At 41.3% G+C, this 21361-nt stretch overlaps 1 protein-coding gene across 2 annotated transcripts in view; it reads left to right on the top strand.

Moving 5' to 3' along the window:
- Nucleotides 1-4622: 4622 nt before the first annotated feature.
- LOC120060900 (histone acetyltransferase KAT7-like) overlaps nt 4623-21361 on the top strand; it is a 33512-nt gene continuing 16773 nt past the window's right edge. For both annotated transcript variants that reach the window (XR_005478281.1, XM_039010324.1), the window contains exons 1-9: nt 4623-4792; nt 7864-8014; nt 10794-11030; nt 11178-11260; nt 11387-11467; nt 11579-11677; nt 11849-11959; nt 12108-12299; nt 21155-21244. Coding sequence is in view for 1 of the 2 variants with exons in the window: in XM_039010324.1 (XP_038866252.1) it covers nt 4775-4792; nt 7864-8014; nt 10794-11030; nt 11178-11260; nt 11387-11467; nt 11579-11677; nt 11849-11959; nt 12108-12299; nt 21155-21244 (1062 nt within the window). In the remaining variant the exon portion in view is untranslated. The remainder of the gene's footprint in view (nt 4793-7863; nt 8015-10793; nt 11031-11177; nt 11261-11386; nt 11468-11578; nt 11678-11848; nt 11960-12107; nt 12300-21154; nt 21245-21361) is intronic.

The raw sequence follows: 21361 nt of genomic DNA, 5'->3' as shown, positions 1-21361 counted from the left end.
TCACGTGATATTATTTTTTTTCTTCTGTGGGTTTTATGGAGGACTACAACCCCAAAAGGTGTATTGCCGCCACCAAATGGACGGGTTTAAACCAAAACAAGATAGAAAGAAAATTCATACGTAATAGCGAAACTAACTTAATCCACCCAAATAAAAATAGTACATTAACAAACCAGAACAACAACTTATTCATTCTTTCAAATCTTCATATCTTCTTTCTCAGGCTCTAGGACTTGAGAGAGTGGTACTCCTTGTTACAATATTCCATGTAACTCCTTCACGGAGGAATCTTTCAGCCCCAGGAACCGCTCCGCCGCATCCACAATGATTTATATCTTCCTGGACTTTCTCTCCACCTTGGCAGTGCCATTAATCCCCATAGCTATAAAGACCACAAAATCCACCTTCTTAACCTTTAAAATATCAGGATCCTGCTGGTGAAAGGCAACCCCTGCAGCCTGCAGTGAAGGCCTGTCCACCACCATGGGCTTTTCAGGTGCACGATTCAAACCCTCAACCCTTTTAACAGTTGCTGCATATGAAATGCTCTGGACAGCCCTGACTTTGGACTCCTCATTCTCTTTCATCCTTGTGGGGCATTTGAAAGACGTAGCTTCATGGTTCCCACCACAATTGCAACATGTCACATTTTCATCACTTTCATAACACATGATATGATCTTTTCCATAACTTGGACATCTCGACTTCTCCCTTCTGCAAACACTTGAAACACGACCAAATGCTTTACAATGATCACACTGCATTGGTCTTTGGATAAATACTCGGACTCTGTAGTTAATATACCATAACTGCACATGAGTAGGGAGAGACTCCATATAAAAAAATATGAAATATATATATAAAATAAAGAACAGATAGACTCTTCACTTTTTCTTTATTCACCACATGATTCATCTATTCAACATCAACTTCCCACGAGACGCCAGATATAACCCCCTTGAGGGGTGCCCTGTTCCCAAGAGACACACACGACACTTCAAACTTACCAAATCGGGTGAGACGCAACACACATGTCTTCTGATCCGCAGAAGCACAAAAAATCTAGACAGGCCCCTCTCTCGTGATCCTCACAGCCTTCACTCTACCCAGCACTCTCTCCACCAGTTTGGATATCTCAAATGGATTCCTCAAGATTGGTAATTTGATCAGCTGCTCCTCATTAACAAACCTCACTCTTACAAGATACTAAGTGACATTCTCATCACTGTGTACAACTTTGCTCCATTTTCTATTATTTTGGACAATATTCCAATTCTCCTTGATTCTGCCATCATTAGATTCAGAATCCACTTCATCATCCGCTTCCGCCATCTTTCAACACCTCAACGGGAATAATTTCATTCCATCATGGGATATGTCTGGATCTACTGTACTTGTAGATCTTGCAGACTTGTTGCAGCAAAGATAGCTGTGCTTGCAAGCAACTAGATGTGACTGACCACCAACTGGACCAATGGTGCCCTATAAAATGCTTCTCATTCCTGTTCAGTGAGGTTTTGTTGGATAAATAGTCTGATTGCAGAAGTCTTCCAGAACCACACATATGCTCAGGTATTTTCACTTGGCAATATAGGACAACTTTCTGCTCTAGCATACCCTTACCCCCAGTGGTGTAAACTACTTTGAAGTACTAGTAGTAGTTTTTTTGGGGTATCTGAACATTCCACTACATTCCTAAAGAAAATATAGATTTTCCCTGACACCAAAAAGTATTTGTTACATTTTGAATGCACAGGCAGGGGAGAAATATGGTCCAATTCACACACCTATCAATATAATGCGTTGTCATCCCTACTGCCTCTGATCTGGCGGTCTCACTAAATACTAAACTACTGTCTTTGTAAATTATGTAAAAGTGTTGGAGTGTGCGGCTGTCCGTTAAAAATAGAAAATCATGCCATCTGGTTTGCTTAATATAAGGAAATTGATGTATAGCATTTACTTGTACTTTTTACATTTACTCAAATATGACAATTTAGTACTTTATCCACCACTACCTTTAAAACCAGATACTTTTAGACTTTTACTCAAGTAGTATTTTACTAGCCTTGGTACCAGTCTCTTTAGCAAAAATGTCACTCCCTGTACTCCATATAATTTGGCAATGACAAGGAGTGGAATGATAGCTAAAGAGACTGGTATCTTCTAAAGTATCTTTCCTTTTACTCAACTATGACAACTGAGTACTTTTTCCACCATTGCTTACCCCTTCATATTCTTTAAAGGCTATGTCTGTCTGCCCAATAGGCCTAGGCCAGGGCCCTATGCTATGTATGTCATTTAATAAAGACTTTTAACTTCTCCAAATGTTAGTTTCTTCACATTCTTTGGAGGTTTGCCCAATGCGTTGGCATTGTTCATGCTATCTGCAGCATCCAGGCTTACTGCTTTTTTTGTTTTAGGTACAGTGCTGTCCTACTCATTGTCCTGTGTGTTTTTCTTCTAAAGAAAGGATGTGTGTGCACTGTTCAGCAATAGAAAAATAAGAATGCGCTCTAGGAAATGTGGCACAGCACTAGGATTTTTCTCTCTCTTGCTTTACCAAGGTTACTGCTGAATATACAGTTGAAGTCGGAAGTTTACATACACCTTAGCCAAATACATTTAAACTCAGTTTTTCACAATTCTTGACATTTAATCGTAGTACAAATTCCCTGTCTTAGGTCAGTTAGGATCACCACTTCATTTTAAGAATGTGAAATGTCAGAATAATAGTAGAGATTTCAGGTTTTATTTCTTTCATCACATTCCCAGTGGGTCAGAGGTTTACATACACTCACTTAGTATTTGGTAGCATTGCCTTTAAATTGTTTAACTTGGGTCAAACTTTTTGGATAGCCTTCCACAAGCTTCCCACAATAAGTTGGGTAAAATTTGGCACATTCCTCCTGACAGAGCTTGCACACGCTTTTTCAGTGCTGCCCACAACTTTTCTATAGGATTGAGGTCAGGGCTTTGTGATGGCCACTCCAATACCTTCACTCTAGCCATTTTGCCACAACTTTGGAAGTATGCTTGGGGTCATTGTCCATTTGGAAGACCCATTAGCGACCAAGCTTTAACTTCCTGACTGATGTCTTGAGATGTTGCTTCAATATATCCACATAATTTCCCTCCCTCATGATGTCATCTATTTTGTGAAGTGCACCAGACCCTCCTGCAGCAAGCATCGCCACAACATGATGCTGCCACCCCCGTGCTTCACGGTTGGGATGGTGTTTTTCGGCTTGCAAGCCTCCCCCTTTTTCCTCCAAACATAATGATGGTCAATATGGCCAAAGGACATTTCTCCAAAAAGTAAGATCTTTGTCCCCATGTGCAGTTGCAAACCGTAGTCGGGTTGTGGCTTCTTCCTTGCTGAGCGGCTATTCAGGTTATGTCGATATAGGGACTCGTTTTACTGTGGATATACATACTTTTGTACCCGTTTCCTCCAGCATCTTCACAAGGTCCTTTGCTGTTGTTCTGGGATTGATTTGCACTTTTTGCACCAAAGTACGTTCATCTCTAGGACACAGAACGCGTCTCCTTCCTGAGCGGTATGACGGCTGCGTGGTCCCATGGTGTTTATACTTGCATACTATTGTTTGTACAGATGAACATGGTACCTTCAGGCATTTGGAAATTGCTCCCTAGGATGAACCAGACTTGTGGAGGTCTACAATTTCTTTTCTGAGGTCTTGGCTGATTTCTTTTGATTTTCCCACGATGTCAAGCAGAGGCACTGCATTTGAAGGTAGGCCTTGAAATACATCCACAGGTACACCTCCAATTGACTCAAATGATGTCAATTAGCCTATCAGAAGCTTCTAAAGCCATGCCATCATTTTCTGGAATTTCCCAAGCTGTTTAAAGGCACAGTCAATTTATTGTATGTAAACTTCTGACCCACCGGAATTGTGATACCGTGAATTATAAGTGAAATAATCTGTCTGTAAACAATTGTTGGAAAAATTACTTGTGTCATGCACAAAGTAGATGTCCTAACCGACTTGCCAAAACTATAGTTTGTTAACAAGACATGTGTGGAGTGGTTGAAAAACGAGTTTTAATGACTCCAACCTAAGTGTATGTAAATTTCCGACTTCTACTGTAAATTATTGAGCCTAGTGCCATGGTATTTACTGTCTGACTGAATGACACAAACAGTGTCTTAAGATGACAAAGGACGTTTCTGTTTTGCAGTGATACTAACTACTTTGTTACCACAAGCAATGTTCCAGAAACCAATTTCAAATAGCTAGGCCTTGATGGTGTAGCAGCTAATGTATGTATTTACCCTTTGATGAGCAGTGACCTTGAGAAGAACAAATAGGCTTATTACCATATAGACTGTATTGTTACAACCAATCGGTGGGATAACATTTGCTTTGGTTTTGGTATCAGACAACACATAGTTCTCCCATTGTACAGATAGCTTTTACAACTCGTATCAATGTATGTAAGCTAGTAGAACTGTAAAAGAGTCATACGAATTCGAAAGAAAGACACCGAATTGTACTGTATTTTTCAAAGGTTTTGGGCTTCGATCAATGATTTTTGGTTTTATATACATCATTGGCTTGGACCAGGTACCTTGTCATGCCACCTAGTGGAGACAGTCCCACATTACACAAAAGGTGTTCCAAACGGAAGACGTGGCGCGAGACATAGCTAGCTAATATTGTGTGTACATACAAACTTTTTAAGTAAAAAACGAATCTAAACTAGTTCCATCCACAGCAGTTATTATACGTAGTTCCTCAAGGCAAAAATGCCCCGTAGAAGACAGGTAAGACAAATATATGTCGTTAGATGGCTAGCTGGATAAGCTAACCAAGTGAAATACCGGTAACGTTAACTTAGCTAGCTAGAACAGTTAGCTATGTTAGTATAACGTTGCTGAAATGCGCATTTATATTGTGTCGATTTGAAAGTATTTTACGTTGTTAGCTAACGTTAACTTGTATATAAACAAAATGCATAACCGTTAGTTAGCTAGCCAAGATGGCCTCTTTTTACGCTTATAAGCTAGATAGCTGATGCTAATATTGTGTTGTACTAGCTAGGCTGTGTTTACGTTCATATTTTATCGTGGCGCGGGTAGCTACTAACTACTTAACAGTATATCTCAATTATTAGAATTTGATACATTAACGTTAAATAATCTAACGTTGGTAAATGTTTTATTAGCTACTGATGAAGTAGCAATAATTCTACTTCTAGCTCATTTAGATAATGCCAGAAGATACTGACCCTACCGTTACGCTTGTTTACACTGAGCTGCACTGAGGTCGGAACACAATCTTACTTACATTAAAAGCCAATGTGTACTTGATCCGAAAGTGTGGGGGAGGTTCTGTATGGAGGGCGTGACTCAATTGCGCAGCCTCCGTAGGCATGCAGAGGCCAAATTGAGCTCCAAACCGCATTGCTGTGCCCCTCCCAAATGTTGTAACAATGTTGAGGGCTCCATATTATATAGCTCCTCATTGACATGATTGGTTTACAGTAGGTGGGTCCTGTATAAACACAAACTCACTTCCTTGACAACTTCCGTCACAACAGCTCTGCGAAGCACAAGAAGTATGAATGCCCTGACTTCTGCAGAGGCCGTATCACTTTAAAAGCTGCACGGCCAATGCAGACCTCGGCTTGACCAGGCAGCGCCTTTTAGACACCATGGAGTCAGAGCGAGATATGGGTCGGAAAATGTACCTCAATGCAAGGTTGGCATATCCCACATTTAACTTTTCCACACTACTTCACCGAGAAGATTGAAATACTTATAGTTTCTGCAGAAAACTTCCCCTTTCGTCCTCATGCTAGCTACCAGTAGTAGGGTGGTAGTCGCCCTTGATTATGACTCTCAGTTCTATTACATTACACATAAAAGTGTCTTCTGTAGGGGGGGGTTTTGTTAAGAGCCACAACGCTCGGTCTGAACTTTGACACGCATGGCTGGTTTTGGAACAATAAGGACCTTATCTTTCATATGGCCGAGAAATAGTTTTCAAAAAACTAAATATTTAATTGATACACACCTTTTTATAGGGTTAGGATTTCCACACAGCCATATTTACATGTTACAGTGCTTGTTTATGGAAAACAGAAGAAAGACGCAGTGGGCTATCTGTGCTAATTAGCTGTTTGCACTTTTGGAACACCTGTGTGTAAACGGAAGACAGACGCCACAAATGTTGCCACTGAAAAATACTGTTGGCTGCAACTGTGTTAAAACTAGTTAAAAAAGTGTACAGTAAGTGTTTATTTTGCATTTGTGAAATTATTTTGATGTGATATGAACGTAAAGGGATTTATGTTTCTGGGACCGTACTGCAATTGAGAATCGATTCACGTTTAGATGGAGTATTTGCCTGTTTCGACTTCCAGAGCCAATGTGCCCTTTATACAGAACATGTAAGGTCCTTGGACTAAGGAGTAACGTTAGGCTCCTTTAGTCCAATATTGGGCTAAGGTGAATCAACAAACAATGGATGTAATACAATAATTCTACAAAAAAATGCAGTAAACAAATCTGTTTTCACTAAATGTCAATAATGTGGTCGTCAAAATACATGATAAATCATTTGAAAGCAACGTGGCAGTTGTTAACCATGTCTTAAAATCCCAATACTGTACGTTATGATATTAACATGATATGAGCCTAAATGTAAAGCAAGTGAGAACGTTCAAATCTGTTGGACAGCCTTTTTTGTGAAACCCTCGAAATTGGTGTGTTCATATTTGTTCTTTGCGATGGGTATTCCTCAACCTATCAGAGTAAAATCGATGTGATATTGTATTGCCAAGAAGTATGGGAAGGTCCTGAGGGTGTTTCGGCGTCATCGGACATCTTTTGACTGAAAATATCATTACAATGTAACCCAACTCAGGTCTCGGCCTACCAGAAGTAAGCAATGTTATAGACTGGTAGCCTTCTGTGTTACAGTTCAGACTTAGTGAGAAGTGGGTGTCTGTGTTAGGCTGTGTGTGTCTGTTGGTGGGGGTGCTGCTGTGTGAGTGTGTGGGCTTGCTGAGAAGTGTGTGTCTGTGTAAGCCTGTGTGTGTGTTGGTGGGGGGTGCTGTGTGTGGGTGTCTAATTTGCATAAAATGTTCAAATGGTTACAAACTCAGTTTTGCATAAATAATGAAGATTTGTAAATAATATGACAAGCCTACCTTAAATGATTGGTCTTAAATGACTGTAATTATGTATTCCGTACTGCCTAATTTGCATAATATAGCATTTTAATTTAATCATTTGTTAATAATATGACCACCCTATTTTGAGATATTGAACAAAATGTGTAGAACTTAAGAATCCTATCCTGATGAAATAAGGTATTATGTGTTCCTAATAAGCTTCTATATAACATGGAATACAAAATATAACACCAGATCCTCAGTTTCATTTTGTCCCCTAACATCCAACCAGTAGCCACAGAAACCATTACAGAATGGCACGTTGCGTTGAACAACAAAGGAGCTGATTGGCTGACACTGCCATTCCAAAATGGCTGTGGTGGCTACTGCTAGCTAGCATGAGGACCGCAAGAGTAGTTTTCCTGGAAAACTAGCAGTATTTCAATCTTGTCAGTGTGGATAAAGGTACAATTTGTAGTACAGTGGCATATCCCATTCCTGCATCGAGGTACGCTCTCCGGCTCCATGTCTTAATGTATCCACGGTTGCGTTCCGACCTCAGTGCAGCGCATTGTAAACAAGCTTAACGGTAGGGTGAGTATCTTCTAGCAAGCTAACTTATAGCTAATGTTAGAGCCACCATGGAAAGTAAATGGCTAACTATCTTCTGTTCTAGCATTAACCTTACTAATCCTGCTTTATTTCATTTTCTCACAGAGAGTGCATGTGGGGAGCGGCTCTGATGGGACTGAAGATTCAGACTCTTCTGCTGAGCGGGAACAGACGAACAGCTCGGAGAGTGATGGAAACATACCCAAGAGAACACGCCTCACAAGAGCATCTCTGCGCCTCAGCCAAAGCTCACAAGGTAAAGCCATGGGATGGATGCTTTAGCTGTGAATCAAAACCTACATCGCAACTGAAATAGTTAGGCTAGCTAACAGTGAGACAGTCACCTGTCTAGGAGACCTTGTGGGGGCTAAGAATTGCTAAAAGATTCCATTATTGTATCCTACATTGTAGGGTGTCCACCCACCAGGGTTTCTGTTAGGAAAAAGTCTGGCCGGACATGTGACCGGCAAAATAAAAAGTTACCGGACAATGAAGACATGTACCAGACCCATATGCATTGGGTGGGTAACCTGATTAGGGGGTCCACTCACTGTGCTCAGAATGACAGAAATCATATTTAGAATATGGTAATTCATCAACTGGGGAGAAAACTAGCTCTGACTGGGGGGGAAATAGTTTTGAACGGTCATCCAACTTGGGAACTCTGGCCTCTTTCTAGAGCTCAGATTTTCCGACCTGAAGATCGCTGACGTCATGATTTGACCCCGTATTTTTCAGAGTACTGCAGCAGCAGCTCTTGCACTGTCTGACAGATTTTCCTCTCAAAGGCTCTGTATCTGTATGCTGTACGAGTCTAATAAATAAGACGGGCTACATATTGAATATACTGTATACACACGCCAATTTAATTATGCAAATTCACCTAGACCGATAAGCATGACCAGTCAAATTACATCGACTGGTATTTCCATCAATGACTAGGCAAAAAACTATTATTTCGCAATGGGACTGTTTCTTCTTCTTCTCCTGGTTATTACCGGCTAACAGAAATTCTGCCACCCACTCCGCACAGAGTGGAAGAAAATGCGCTTTGGTGATGAAATTTGACTTCCTTATTTTATAAAATACATTTTAACAAGACAAATATGATTCTTCATGTTCTGAATTGTTCTGTGTGGTCTTTCTCTAACATATCATTAACATTATATACAAAACTTCAGATTTCGTAAACTAACGCATCCGATAATAAGCACCGAGCTCTGTTGACTTTTGTGGATTTTACATGTTGTGGTGGTGTCTGCATAGTTGTATCCGCAGGTCACAAAATAAATATGATATTAGCTAGATTAAATGTAAAAGGATTTGAAAACAAAAAGCTTGCGCTACGCTCAGCGCTCCGTTGACAATTCACAAAAATACGCTTGTTTTTGTGAATGGAATTTCGCATTAATATTAAAAGCGTATACTACAATATGAAAATACTGCATGTCATGTCTCAAAATCAATATCTAACTTACCTCTATATTGTTTTATGTTCTTCGGATTTGAGAAGAAAGATGACGAGTTCAACAGTGAGCCTGTCAGTTAGCGTTACATCCAGACCGCTCACTACGTGTTGATTTTGTCCATCCACACCAGACGCGATCAGGACACGCAGGTTGAAATATCAAAATGAACTCTGAACCAAATATATTAATTTGGGGACAGGTCGAAAAGCATTAAATATTTATGGCAATTTAGCTAGCTAGCTTGTTGTTGACTAATTTGTCCTGGGATATAAACATTGGGTTGTTATTTTACCTGAAATGCACAAGGTCCTCTACTCCGACAATTAATCCACAGATAAAAGGGTAAACCGAGTTTGTTTCTAGTAATCTCTCCTCCTTCTTCTTTGGACTTTATATGGCGGTTGGCAACCAACTTTAATGTGCATTACCTCCACCGACTGGAGTGTGGACCTCAGTTCATCTTTCAGTTATGCACGTGGGTATATGCTCCTAAAAACCAATGAGGAGATGGGAGAGGCAGGACCAAGTTCTATTTTTAGCGCATGGCTACGCAGATGCCGTTGACACGTGAGAGCAGTGTGGGTGCAATGATTGAATAACACCATGGTCCGCGTGCGCGAATAGATTCCCCCCTACACGAAACGCGATCACGACATGCAGGTTTAAATGTCAAAACAAACTCTGAATCAATTATATTAATTTGGGGACTGGTTGAAAAGCATTAAACATGTATGGCAATTTAGCTAGCTAGCTTGCAGTTGCTAGCCAACGTGTCCTATTTAGCTAGCTAGCTTGCTGTTGCTAGCTAATTTGTCCTGGCATATAAACATTGGGTTGTTATTTTACCTGAAATGCACAAGGTCCTCTACTCCGACAATTAGTCCACACATGAAACGGTCAACCGAATCGTTTCTAGTCATCTCTAGTCCTCCTTCCAGGCTTTTTCTTCTTTGGACTTTTAATGGCGATTGGCATCTAACTTTCATCATAAGGTGTATTACCACAACCGACCGACCTCCGTTCATCTTTCAATCACCCACGTGGGTATAACCAATGAGATGGCATGTGGGTATATGCTTCTAAAAGCCAATGAGGAGATGGGAGAGGCAGGACTTGCAGTGCGTTCTGCGCCACAAATAGAACCAACTTCTATTTTAGCGCTTGGCAACGCAGACGCTCATTGGTGCACGTGAGCAGTGTGGGTGCAATGATTGAATAACATGTATGTGTGAATTTATTTTGCAACGCATGTGACGTGAGCGGTCTGTTCAGCATGACAATTCTCACAAAGAATCCAGCCTAACTGACGCAATGCTATTTTCAAGATTTTTTACCACTTTTTGTCTCTGGCCTCCATTGAATTATTCACCCTAATTTTGGCAATCCTACAAGGGTAAAAACTCCAGTAACTTTTGAACAGATTATGATAGACATGGAGCATTGGTTTTCTTAGAGGAGTATCTACTCATTTAACATATTATTTTACCCATTGGTCCCATCATTTTATTTTGTTATTGGACACCCTGTAGCTAAACATTGTGCCGTTTCTCCCACCTGCCCATGTAGACACACCAGATGTGAAGCAAGATGAGTCTCCACCGCTGACGCCTACAGGCAACGCCCCGTCGTCTGAGTCTGAGCTGGACATCTCCAGCCCCAATGCCTCCCACGATGAGAGCCTGGCCAAAGACCCTGCCCTCAGAGACTCCGACAAGGACCTCTCCCACCGGCCCAAGCGCCGTCGCTGCCACGAGACCTACAATTTTAACATGAAGTGTCCCACGCCGGGATGCAACTCATTGGGTAAGATAAGTCACCATTTGGTTAGTGGCACCACTGCTAGTTTAGTGAATGCTCAACAAGACTTGTCCTGATTCTTGTTATGATTCTAGTTAATTAAATGTATTCTCTGTAAAATCATTGCTTTTCTTTCTCTCTTGTTTCTCGCAGGACATCTAACAGGGAAACATGAACGGCATTTTGCGGTATCAGGATGCCCACTTTACCACAACCTCTCTGCTGATGAATGCAAGGTATATGTCAGAACAATATTTTCCATTGGTTATGTGTTTTGAGGTACATTAACTTCATTGTCTCCTACGATGAGAGCCACAGAGAATCAAATCCCCAATAAATTTATTCTTCCTTTTTATTGACAGGTGAAAGCAACCACTCGTGAGAAACACGAAGAAGAGGCAAAGGTGCAGGAGGAAAGCAACAGACACGCCACACGACACCAGGTAAAATTAATACAATTAATATTGAATACTTTTTAAGGTGATACATGTTATCATGTTCACTTCATGTTGGAAGTGAAAAAAATCCCATTTAATTTCTGTTGTGTCCACCAGACGCCCACTTCAAGACAGACGAGATACAAAGAGCAGGTGACGGAGATGAGGAAAGGGAGGAACTCTGGCTTGTCTAAGGAGCAGAAGGAGAAATACATGGTGAGACATATTCAAATGACTAAAGGGACAATTATGTTTGCTATGGAGATCTTACATTTTGGTGTCTTAGAATTTGAAACGCATTTCAAAAGTCGTTTTTGTGATGTTGTCATATAGACTTGGTTTATTGACACAATCAACACTCGTTTTATTTCTCCATCTCATCCACAGGAGCATCGACAGAGCCACGGCAACACCAGAGAACCTCTTCTGGAGAACATCACAAGTGAATATGACCTGGAGCTCTTCAGAAAAGCCCAGGCACGTGCATCTGAAGATCTGGTAAGAGAAAAACCTCGGTGCACCTACCTCCTTCATTAATAATTAACCAATAGTGATATAGATTGTATTGTAGATAAGGTCATCTTGGCTGTTTAGAAGAATTTCATATTTCACCTCTCTTGTTTCGCACTTGTTGAAAACGCCACAGGAGAGGCTGCGGATCCAGGGACAGATCACGGAGGGCAGCAACATGATCAAGACCATCCTGTTCGGCCGCTACGAGCTGGACACCTGGTACCACTCGCCCTACCCTGAGGAGTACGCCCGCCTGGGACGCCTCTACGTCTGCGAGTTCTGCCTCAAGTACATGAAGAGCCAGACCATTCTGAGACGACACATGGTAAGATAATGAAGAGCCAGGCTTATCACCTCTTAGGCTTGTGTTACACAAAGCAACTTTCACGCAATTTTAGTTGCAGTTGCAGGTTACGAGTGTCATCTTCTCAAGCCACTTTGCCGGTGCACAAAACAACTCAAATGCGATTGAAATAGCATGCAACAGCCAATCAAATTTAAGCTGCTTTTGTCATGTGTTTGGGAATTCTCAACTTACCCAATGTCATCTGCTGCGGTACATTGTGATTTCACAAATTATTTGTTTATCCAACCGTTTGGTTATTGTATAAGGATCGAGTTAGATAAGCTGGCTGAAACAATTTAGCTAGCTAGCCAAAATAAAATTGCCAGCACCGTTTCATCAAGCTAGCTAGCTAGCTACGAGCTAACCAAGCTAGCAACGAGCTAAGCCAACTAATGCAGTTCATGTTGGACAATTTCAGTTGAAACTGGTCAGAGAGAGGTCTGGGTTAACCTAAGAAATTATGTTTAATGACTGCCAAACCATGTACACAAATCTTTACTAGCCATGATGACAATATTTATTTATACAGTTCCCGTTGGGCTAATGTCTCTTCTGTATTGGTTCCCGCAGCACTGGCAGCTGTGTTGACATGACAGCATAGGGTTCGAACCTTGGAATGGATCATGTGACAAAATCATTTGTTTTGATTGGCTGTTTCTTGCAACTAGTTGCACAAAGTTGAATATTTTGCAACTGGATGCAACCAAGTCGCAGATGAATTGCTTATCAGTGGCAGGGGGTGTTGCACGAATCAATCCTAATGCAACAAAGTTGCAAGCAACTAAAGCTGCGTCCAAGTTGCTACGTGTAACTACACCCTTAAGGCATGAACAGACCTCCAAGACTGTCGGCTGTGGTACACCTCTGCCCAGGATGTCAGTCAATGCTTTTTTTGTGTACACATTAGTGATGCATGGGTTGATTCATAACTCGCAGTCTCCGCGGTTATATCCGTGTGCCGGGCGGGTTTAGGGTCATGAAATATTGTGTGTATTAAAGGTGGGTGGGTGGGTAGGTTAAATTAAGAGAGAACAATGTATTAAAAATCCCAAATGTATAATTCTTGTGCAATTCATATCTATAGGCTACATTTAGGTTTTTCGAAGGTTCTATCTTTATCAGCATCATAAAAGCTGCTAGTATTTCAACCACATAAATTATACATCCAACCCGAACTAAAATCTTATCAGAAATATGTTGGAGTGTTTTCACTGCTTTTAATTCCCTTAAAACTGGTCAAACTAATGCAGACCTGCCAACCTGCACGCATTTTGCATACTATGCACGTAATTTGACGTCAAAGTATGCTGGTACAAAAAAACGACCCTAAAAATATGCTTCTAGTCGGAACATTGTGTCTGAAGTTGGTGCTGAGCCAATCGGAGGACTTGGGCAAGGAGAAAAAATGTCTAGCTCATCAGTCAGGCACTCCCCGTATTCGTAGTATTATTTTCAGGGCCACTGGAAAATATGTGGCGAGGCAGTATTTGCCGCAGCACTGGTTTAATCAAATATATTGATGGAAAGCGTTAAAAATAGGGGCAAAGTGTATTTTATTTTTTTAACCAATTTGCCTCATGGTTTGTGAACTCGCTCACAATGTCTGTCCGTCACATCAGAGTGCTGCTGCAGGCTTTTTGAGTATGTTTAAATGCACACGAATAATGAAATACTCTGCTTTTCTTAATCGGCGTAAGTTCAAAATCGAAGTAAGCATACACCAATTAAAACACCTGGTTTTCTGAGCAGTCTTTGAAATGATTAGGACATGTAAACACCTTAATCGATGTCCAGCGGTGTATTTGACCTGCGCTTGTGCTAGCACCAGCTGAGCGAGCCTCCCTCTTTAGCGAGTGAAGTGTGTTCGGAACAACTGAATGTACGCGTCTTAGAAGTAGTTTTCACATACAAAGTTGGTATGTCCAAACTCTGTGGTAGAATGTTTATTTTCAGCACTTTCAGAGTGCCATCAGGTAGCCTGATTTCAGATGTTGCCATGTTAACAGGATTTTTAGGAAATTCGTTCTTGCAAACTATGTAAGCGTTTTAATCAAACTATTATTTTAATCTGACTATTCAGATTCACAGAAATCCAGTAGCGTGCCGTGGGCCTGGGGCCTGGGCCTTCAGTGAGGTCCTACACAGTCCCACCCGAATTAATCCACCTCTTATTACAGAAACGCAGTATAACCAGGCGTTGCGTCACCTTGAAATTGACATTTTTATTCAGAGAATTGCAGGGGAAGAGTACAATACAGTACAGTTCAACTAATAGGCAAGAACATAGTCGAGTGCAACAGAGTTATATTAATATTCTTCTTCTATCCATTTCTGGTCCACAAACTTTGAGCTTTAAGTCCCCCAAAAAATAAATACAGTGTGTTCACTAAACAGCGCATTGTCGCACCCAAAGCAGTTTCACCGTGATGATAAAGACACATAACTATTCACTGAAAATAAAAGAAAGAAAACAAATAATTTGCAACATAGGCTATTTGCCATTTTATTTTGTTAATATATAGGGTATTTAATATTAACGAAATAAAATGCGAAACATACATACACATTTAATAAAAAATAACATGCATTGTATGCCTACTCACCAAAGACTGATTATTTGAACACAAAATCCTTCCTCCTTTCTTTCCTCAAGAAGACTTCAATGACTCTGTTGTACAGTCTATCTGTGCGTTTTAGTTCCACCAATAAGTCCTTTTCTATCGACATGGAGGCTAATGCTGAAAGCCGAGTCTGTCCAGTAGCATTTCTGGAATACGTTTTGATTCGCTTTAAGGCCGAGAATGACCGCTCGACAGAAGCCGTGGACACAGGGATAGTCACTGTCACACATGCCAATGTGTAAAGTTGCCCCATGTCCTCATTCAGATTTTTCTGCTTAAGGAAATCAAGGAGATCAGAGGGACTTTTCCCTTCAAAATCAGTCATAGCATACATTACAGTCAGTTCTGTTTTTAGCTTGGATAGGTCAGAACAGTGTTCCGTGACTCTCTGTTAAGCTGGAGAAGGCTGTTTGCGGGATTTTTTTCCGGTAGGTCTGAAAGTGCCGGGGGTCCAGGAGGGAGAGAAACATTAATTTTTCGTGGTCTTGAAACCTGTTTCGTATCTGGCAAAGAATGTTGTCCAGAATATTGCTGTGGAGTTGTTGATAGTATGTGCGAGGGTCTCCTTGTGGGCCTCTGCGTGCGCTGGGTAAACTTGAGATGCGCGCTGTGTCATCGTAGATTTGACTGAACCTGCACCTCTCTCGCTCAATTGTGTCACAAAACTCGTTCACCCTTGTCAGGCAGAATTGTACATCCAAAGTTTGTTTCTGTAGAATTCCAAAAAGCACATCCGAATAATTAAAAATCCCATTGAATGTTTCAAGCAAAAAACAAAACTCAAAATCATCCAAACGTGCATTAAATCCATCAGCCATAAGCACAGTATCCCCGTCATGGTCATCATGATGTTCCAGTAAGTGGTTAAACAGCTCCTTTAGGGCAACTCTCTTTTCAAAGACTGCATTGACCAATCTAGATGTATATTGCCACCTCGTTGGTGCAACCTTAGGAAGACGACGCTTGCAGATGTCATCCAGCAGTTGCGTGCGCTTAGGGGATCGTGAGAAAAATGCTGCAAGGCCATTGAGGTTGGCAAAGAAGACCTTGCACTTCATTCTTTAAGCTTTGAGGCTCCTTGAGTCAGTACTAAATTTAGTCGATGTGCATAGCAGTGAATGAATAAGGCCATCGGTGCCCTCTCCTTAACTTTAGCCTGCACCCCATTGAGTCCAGATGCCATGACTGCTGCGCCATCAAAACACTGTGCCACAACTTTATCCAGACTACATTCATTTTCCTCCAAGAAACGGAAAATAAGAGCGGCAATGTCATCAGCTCGCTTGCCGCTTGTCACATCTTCAAATCGGATAAATCGCTCCTTGACTCCTGTGTCCGCCACATAACGCAGGACGAGTGAGAGCTGTGCTGCATTTCCCACATCTGTTGTCTCGTCCACCATAACAGCAACAAAGGGAGCTTTTTTAATCTCCATTTTGATCTCTTCTCCCATCACTTCAGCAATAGCATAAATTAGGTCATTTTGTATTTTGCCGGACGTCCCAATGAACACTTTGTTAGTGGACAGGTGGTATTGTAAATCTGTGTTGCTTTCAGAAAGAAAAGAAAGAAGCTCCACGTAGTTCCCTTTGTTTGTGGAGTCAGCACTTTCATCGTGTCCCCTAAAAGAAAGTTCCTGTTTACCCAAAAACATGACACAATCAATGAGTCTTTTCAATATTTCCCTATTTTTCTTCACCTTTTCATTGTGCAGCTCCGTTGCCCTGCGCGATTGTTCATTGAGCTGTAGATCCACTCGGGTGTCCCCAAAAGTTTTCAAAAGCACCATTGCTTGTAAGTGCCCAGCCGTACTTTGGTGTCTCGTTGCTGCCTTGGTTAGACAACTCAAGTTTGCAAAGCCAGTGTGGCTCCAAACACCAAATCGATCACTTGCAAATAATAGGCATTCCCAGCAGTACAGTTTGCAGTGCTTCTCGGAGCCTGTGAGCCATTGATAGCGCTCGTAGTTGGAACTTTGAAAGTGGCGAACGAACCCGTTTCCCGCCTGTGACAGGCTTTGTAGCATCGGCGTCGGGCGACCTCTCCTTACAATGTCTAACTTTTCTTGAAAAGTTCGTCTTGAGAATGGCGTTATAATTATATCCTCGACCAAATCGATATCTTCTCCTCCTTCCGCCATTGTGGGTTGAAAAAACAGCTTAGTCGTACGCAAATTAATTCGTTTATCAAATTCAGTTTCCTAGTTCTGAGGATCTGCATAGACCTGCCCATAGGACCTGCTTCTCAATATTGGTAATCCAATCAAAAGACGTGCACGCACTACGCCTGCTAGCTGGCTCCTGTGTAACACTGGAGCCAGCCAGCAGGCGTACAATAGCCAACTCTAAAGCTGATTGGTTGACACTAAATTTTCATTTCCATTCACTTTAAGCTACAAGCGCCCGCACTGTTGATTCTGAAAGCCTGAGGGCAGATTTTAGACCCCTGGCAACACATGATGGCTGAATATGATTGGATAAAAGATCTAACATAAAGGCCAGCCCTCCAAATCTCAACCTGGGGCTGGAAGCAGTGCAACCAAGAGGAAAGCTATGAAATGAAGAGTATAATTCTTACTCTGGGGAATAATTTAATACATATTTGTGGGAAAATATATTTAAAAAATATATATATTCTGATGATGTTTAGGCCAGCAGAGAAGGCCTTGCTGGCCCTGACGGCCCACCACTGCAGAAATCGCAGGTCGCGCGGGTCGTGTACAAAGCGTGCTCTCCACTTTCCTCCGGTATTTATTTAGCAAGCTTGATAACACATCACTCCAGACAGACACAAGCATAAACTCTTTCATAAATGTAGCAGCCTTTACACCTAAACATTAGTGATCTGACATGCTGTATTGCATGGAAACAAGACTATTTTTCAGACTGATCAACTGTAGGCTACTAACAACAGATGCTGTATAGTCTACCCCAGGGTTTCACAAACTCGGTCCTGGGCACCATCCTCCACAAGGCCAGGATTTTTTTTTTTACCAAATGACCTGATTAGTAAAAACTCTGGTCCCATCATAGCCCATATTCAACCTTTTTACAACAGATTAATCACATCATACCATATAAGTTCCAGGGTTTTACCTGTGTAGGTTATCAGATCAGGAAAATCTACAGGCCCCAGAATATTTTTTTCGCCACATCACTCCGGGACCTGTGGTGCCACCGCTGACTATTTTCCTCCCTCGAGCTGGATGGCAGCTCTCCACCATTGATATCACTGATGTGCGAGGAAAAAGGGTAGTGAAAATGGAGAACGAACTGTTTGCGAAATACATTTTCCAAAATGTAAGGCTCCCGAGTGGCTACAGACCCTAGTTCGATCCCGGGCTGTATCACAACCCTGCGCACAATTGGCCCAGCGTCGTTCCGGTTTAGGGGAGGCTTTGGCCGTGGTAGGCTGTCATTGTAAAATAAGAATTTGTTCTTAACTGAATTGCCTAGTTAAAGGTTAAAATAAATAAAAATGTGTTAGTCAAGCACAACCACTATTTCAGAGTTAGCTCCTAAACCAAGGTGTCATTACGAAGAAGGTAGTTAGCTACAGCGTTTAGTCAACGAAGCGAAAGCACTCTCTTGCCCGCACATGCTTTGATCTCCGCCACCATAGTAGGCACGAGCGCATTGACGAGCAAGAAAACGTGCGGTGTTGTGGTAGTTCAGTGTGCATCTCTGCCTGGATGGAAAGGCCGAGAGAGCTGTTCAGCTAATACGACCTTCACAGAATGTTATGTTAGACTGTGAAAGATTAGTAGGCCGAAGTTAATGAACCAGTTGTTGATCTGTACTCTTGATATAGCTGTATGGTCAACAGTAGATTGCTAATGATGGGATAATAGTCAGTTCACCGTTGACAAGGCATGTTGAATGAATGGTAGCCTAGTAGTCAGACCTAACTTGATGGATTAGGTCAGGGATGGAAATCTGGAACAAGCTCATATAGGCCTAGCTCAGTTGTTTCATAATATTCCAAATAGCCTACAGTAAGCTAGACTACTACATTGCATCCAGTAATTGAATTATTCCCGAACCCCACCCCCCCTACCCAGAAAATAAATAATTAAGTCAGTTTACATTTTCACTAGACTACAGGTGTGTCATTGAGACCAACTCAATTTCATTTAGGATCATACACAAAACTTCTGTGCTGGCTTTCTATTATGATAGAATTTAAGACTCTAGGTTTCAGGAAATGGCAGTTACAGGCTTTTCAAAAATGCAAAATGCTTCAATTTCTTGAGGGGAAAGTAAACGGACCCCTCCTGCCCTCCCCCCTAACCAACCTTAGGCCTACATCAGCACCACTTTATCAGAAAATCCCAGGGAGAGCCCTGATTTTACATCTAAACATATTTCTAGTTTGCTACTGAAGAGCAGCTAATTACCAAGTACCCATAACAGTCTATAGTCTACCATTCATAGTGAGGCAGTCTTCTGCCAACATCATTATTAGGCTAAAAAAAGGTGCATTGCCTATGATTTGACCAGTGGGGGTGTCGCAAGTGCGCCGTTGTGGGGTCCGGTGGTGCCGCCGCCACACTGAAGTGGTACAAGGTCGGCATGTCTGCTGATGTCATTTGAACATTTTGCACGGATAATCTTTCCCCCCCTTTTTGTTTTTTTGTTATTGCATTCTCTTCCTGGTCTCTAAACCTCTTTGCTGCGTGAGAGAAGCTGACGTAAAAGAGAACTTTACCGATGTCAACTAGATTTGATCATTTGTTTTATTGATGTAGGGTAACAAGTAATGACAAGAGAACCTGCATGTATCTAATTATAGATAAGTTGATCAAATAGCCTACCAAAATGTTGGAATGGAGCTAAACACAAGCAAAAAAAAACGGCGAAATCTACACTGGAGTTGCTTACCAAGTGGCAGAGTTACAATTTTGACTTACATCTGCTTCAAAATCTATGGCAAGACCAGAAAATGGTTGTCTAGCAATTATCAACAAACAATTTGACAGAGCTTGAAGAATTTTTAAAAGAATAATGGGCAAATGTTTCACAATCCAAGTGTGGAATGCTCTTAGAGACTCTGTAATCGCTGCCAAAGGTGATTCTATTGACTATTTATCTAATCAAGATATATTCATGTTTTATTTATTATACATTCTTTACAAATATAATCATTTGACTTCCACTTTGATATTGCAGAGTATTTTGGGGAGATTGTTGACAAAAAATGACAAATCAATTTTAATCCCACTTTGTAACACCACAAAATCTGTAAAAAGTAAATTGGTGTGAATACTTTCTGAAGGCACTGTAGCGCTGTACATCGGGGTTCAGCCTGGTTAAAATACTCCAGGCCAGAAGGTGGCAGTAGCATTGCTTTCGCGTTGTTTACATTGGCATGTCAAATATGATAATTTCCCCCCATCATTTTACTACATATACTGAACAAAAATATGAACGTAACGTGCAACAATTTAACTATTTTACTGAGTTACAGTTCATATAAGGATATCAGTCAAATTAAATAAATAAATTAGGCCCTAATCTATGGATTTCACATTACTGGGCAGGGGAGCAGCTATCGGTGGGCATAGGCCCACCCACTAGGGAGCCAGGCCCAGCCAATCGGAATTAGTTTTTCCCTACAAAAGGGCTTTATTACGGACAGGAATACTCCTCAGTTTCATCAGCTGTCCGGGTGGCTGGTCTCAGATGATCCTGCAGGTGAAGAATCCAGATGTGGAGGTCCTGGGCTGGCGTGGTTAGACGTGGTCTGCGGTGGCGAGGCCGGTTGGACGTACTCCCAAATTCTCTAAAACGACGTTGGAGGTGGCTTATGGTAGAGAAATGAACATTTAATTATCTGGCAACAGCTCGACCCCTCAACTTGAGACATCTTTGGCATTGTGTTATGTGACAACTGCCTTTTATTGGCCTATTATTGTTCCCAGCACAAGGTGCACCTGTGTAATGATCATGCTGTTTAATCAGGGATGTAAACAAATTTGAGCACAACATTTTAGAGGAATAAGCTTTGTGCGTATTAAAAATATTTTATTTCAGCTCATGAAACATTTGACCAACACTTTATTTACATGTTGCGTTTATATTTTTGTTCAGTATACATCACTCCTGTACATCATTGATTTAAATGATTATAAGGCTGTAAATATCAGACTGGGTCAGTGGATAATTGGATTTGAATTAGCAAATCAATTGTGTTGTCTCCCTGTGTGTTTGCTAGGCCAAGTGTGTGTGGAAGCATCCACCCGGAGATGAGGTCTACAGAAAGGGAGCCATCTCTGTCTTTGAAGTGGACGGCAAGAAGAACAAGGTGAGGGGCCTATACATTTTCTCTAACCCTGGACTCATACTTTACTTTGTCTGTTTTTTCCTCAAAATAGGTGTATTGGTCTAAAGAGCAAAGAAATAATCATGGTTAAAAAAAAAA

The sequence above is a fragment of the Salvelinus namaycush genome, chromosome 16 (genome assembly GCF_016432855.1).
Source record: "Salvelinus namaycush isolate Seneca chromosome 16, SaNama_1.0, whole genome shotgun sequence".
NCBI classification, from domain to species: Eukaryota; Metazoa; Chordata; class Actinopteri; order Salmoniformes; family Salmonidae; genus Salvelinus; species Salvelinus namaycush.
The sequence above is the reverse complement of the archived record's forward strand: the minus strand, read 5'-3'. Positions and strand labels throughout refer to the sequence as shown.